General features: G+C 32.7%; 1 protein-coding gene across 1 annotated transcript; it reads left to right on the top strand.

Moving 5' to 3' along the window:
- Nucleotides 1-334: 334 nt before the first annotated feature.
- Nucleotides 335-1,783, top strand: LOC149257039 (uncharacterized). Its single transcript, XM_089453295.1, has one exon. It carries the CDS (start codon nucleotides 335-337, stop codon nucleotides 1,781-1,783), a length of 1,449 nt encoding a protein of 482 aa, XP_089309421.1.
- The last annotated feature ends 1,942 nt before the right edge of the window (nucleotides 1,784-3,725 follow it).

Here is a 3,725-nt window from a genome sequence, read left to right as displayed (position 1 = left end):
ATTTTATATAAGTAAAATGTTTAAAATTTTGGTTCACACATTATGATTATTGTTATAAACTAATTTTAAACAAGTTAAATGTTAAGATTTTGGGTCCACACTACACGTAGCCGATGACAACTACACTTCATGCCAATGACAATGGGGAGAACGGAATCGACGTCTATTTATAAGATATTGGGCGGATGCATGTGTCATCATCAGTCAATTGCTTTTATGGAGCTATAGACATCTCATTTCGATAGTCTGAATCGAGAGAAACTTTCAGAGTTTTTTTAGGGTTTGTTTTTTAGGGTGGAACATTGATCTTCATTAAGCGACTTGACAGGGAGACATGGCAGATCGTCTGCAGATCAAAAAGAGGTCGAGGGAAGAATACGAAGGAAATTTTATTTCAAGGCCGCCACCAAGAACGAATACTTCATCGCTCGCCACGTACTTCTACCCTCTGCGTATGCGAGAGTTGGGCAAAAATATGAAGCCTCCACATATTTATATTTATAGAGATTATCATGTACAGAGCTTTGGGCATATAGGCATGGGTACTGTTCAATTTATGGTGACGGGAGCTGACATGATACTTGTTGTCCATTCCTTTAAGGATCTGGTGCTATTCAAAAGACAGGGAGATCAAATATCACCTGTTCACTGTAACGCAAATAGAAGCATCAGTGCCCTCCGTGTGAAGGGATTTGTACAAACTGTGTGTTACAACAAACACAATAATTCATTTCTAATAGCGCATAGGGTGTATCATAAGAAATGGCAATGTGATGGCGTTGAAATAATAAGCCTCGACATTGCATCTATAAAAGAAGGAGAATCTCTAAAGACCACGCGGCTTTTTCCGGAAGAGTCCCACGTAAAAGAATGGTGTTTTGATATTCCAAATTGCAGGGCCATCATTCACGATTTGAGGCACCATTCATTTAAGTGTTGTGAATTAAAAGAGTACACAGTGTTGTTTGAAATAACAAATTTAGGTTTCACAAATGTTAGACCAGGTAGCATACATATTTCTTCAAATCTGAAAACTACAAGTCCCGGAAATATGGACATGATGATATATGAGCGAATTTCTTCCACGAAAAGTAATGGAAGGGTTGGAGTTGAATTGAAAATTTATTCCAAACTTAATGGAATACTGCAAAAAGAAATATTTCTCCCTCGGTCTACTGCTGAAGAGATCATCCAGTTCGTCGTGCTGTGTGACAGCAATACACTACTTATTCAACAATATTTGTCGCATATTGAAGTGGTAGAGATCTGCAGTGAAAACCCTGTTTCAATAAACATCAGAAATACAAATATTAGTGCAATCAGTGAACCTTACTATTTATATAAAAGATCCCAGTTTATCTGCTGCACCGAATCCCGAAAAATTCAGGTTTGTAATCTTCGTGGTGAGATTTTAGTGACACTTGAAGATCACCCACTTGCAGAATGGCCAGTGTTGCATTCCGCGAACATTTTCAGGCATTCATACATTTCTAATTCACAGGATATTATCATTTCTCTTTGCTGCCGCCAGTTACGCGCACCGTCGGGAGAGCGATCGATATACAGTGTGAATGTTAGCAGCATTGTTACAGGGAAATGTTTGGCAAAGATTAGTGCGGAGGATCCAAATTGTTCTAAAATCAGAAAGGCAGTATTGAACGATGCAGTCCGGGCATTCTCATTCGATGAAGGCACTCACGAGATTTTTACGGGAAATGATGGCGGACTTTGTGGCGTTTGGTCCAACGAATTCTACAAGGATGAAGGAGACGTGAGGGGTTAAAACCTAGACCAACAATGGTCGATTTCAGGGGTTTTACTGTGTTTTATTGTTTTTTAAAATGATACATTCGGTTTATGTCCTTATAATTTCTTAGTAGACCAGACATTTAGATTTATTTATTTTAATAAATGGAGTTTGTGGAAACATATTTTGTTTTCATTTTAAGAAATTGTCAGACGCTTATGTTTCTTTAGTTTTTTAAATTCTTAGAATTTTACAGATGGTTATGTTTTTAATTTTAAGATGGTTATGTTTTTAATTTTAAGATGAGATATTTAGGTTTTTTTAAACTAATGATTTGATTTTTTTATAGGTATGGGTGGTCGATTGAAATTTTAATGTTATAAGTTCTATTATTTTTTTAAGATGTTATCAAAAATGGTTGTCTGATGAGTAGATTTCAAAAAGATGACAAACCCGTCTATCTATATCTATTTCACTTTTGGATTTTGTTACGTTGATTAGCAATAGAAATAAAGATATAGATATATATAGATATAGATAAGGTTTATAAATATATAAGTAAGCGTTTTACAGGGTTGAGAAATTCATGCACTACCCGGTCTTCCTCCCATGAGATACAGAAACAACTTCGTATATTTATAAACACGTTGGAAACAAACTCGAAAAATACACTCGTTGTTGGAGACTTTGCAATAGAGCCTCTCTCCGGACCTTAGAATCTCCTTAGACCCAAAATTAATCACTCTGGATAATAAGGGAATTAGTGTTTAAATTCAATATTCTTTTGTTTCAATAAGTGAGTCTTTATTGTGGCAGGTCTAAACCCCGGAGGTCAAAACAAATTTACAAGGCGAAGGAGTTGCTAGGAAAGTTATGAAAATGTTAGTTATATTTAGAGAAAAACAGGCAAAGATTTTTGTAAATACAGGTTAGTTGTTAAGCTTCAAAATTTTAGATATTCAAGGTGAAGGAGTTGCCAGGAAAGTTATGAAAATGTTAGTTATATTTAGAGAAAACGAGGCAAAGATTTTTGTAAATACAGGTTAGTTGTTAAGCTTCAAAATTTTAGATATTCATGGTGCTGAATCCATTTCGCCCATCAAAAACACGATTCAAACGCTACCCTCATGCTTGGATTCAAGCCACTTTTGACCGTCCAGGCAATTCCTCTACCTGGTTAAAAGACTCCCATTTAATATTGCTAATATTGCTAGCCTATATGCATCCATTTATGTGGTTTACACAATACCACATACCTCCCACCAAAATCTGAGATATAGAAGCCATACAAATCTATTAAATATTACATTTATATTAGAATATTACATTATTTTAGTTTAATATATAATTTATATTATTTATTTAGTTTATTATTATTTAATATTTTGGTTTAAATAGTAGAATATTAGATTTTTAGTTAGAATATTATATTATATACTCACACTGTAACATTTTATTTCTCTTTTTCCTTTTAAGCACTAAGAATATTACATTAGTACACCAACATTGTAACATATCATTTCTCTTTTTTTTAAGCACCAAGAGGGGATCAAATCTATATTAGATCCATATTATCCCTCCATGTTACATTTGAATATTATATTTAGAATAATTTGGTTTAAATATTAGAATATTGCACTATTTTGATTAGAATTTTTGTTCTTGAAAATAAAATTAAATCAGCCTATATCCATTTTAACATGCTTGAAATCATTAGTTAAGATAATCTTTACATTACTCTATTTCAAACATCTATAATCCTATTGTGCATTAGATGCATTTATTTAATTGTTGATATATACGAAAACTATATTTCTATTAAAGATTACATTTATATTTGAATATTACACTATTTTAATTTAAATATTAGAATATTATATTGGTTTAGTTACATTAGAATTTAAATATTTTGTTTTAAATATTCGAATATTATACTTTTAGTTAGAATATTACATTAGTACACCAATACTATAACATC

The sequence above is a fragment of the Pinus tabuliformis genome, chromosome 6 (assembly GCF_031772625.1).
Source record: "Pinus tabuliformis cultivar Carrire ecotype Pingquan chromosome 6, CPIR1, whole genome shotgun sequence".
NCBI lineage: Eukaryota > Viridiplantae > Streptophyta > Pinopsida > Pinales > Pinaceae > Pinus > Pinus tabuliformis.
This window is presented reverse-complemented; position numbering and strand designations above follow the sequence as displayed.

Excerpts from the sequence above, each read along its gene's own strand:
- LOC149257039 (XM_089453295.1), top strand. The coding sequence starts at position 335 with ATGGCAGATCGTCTGCAGATCAAAAAGAGGTCGAGGGAAGAATACGAA.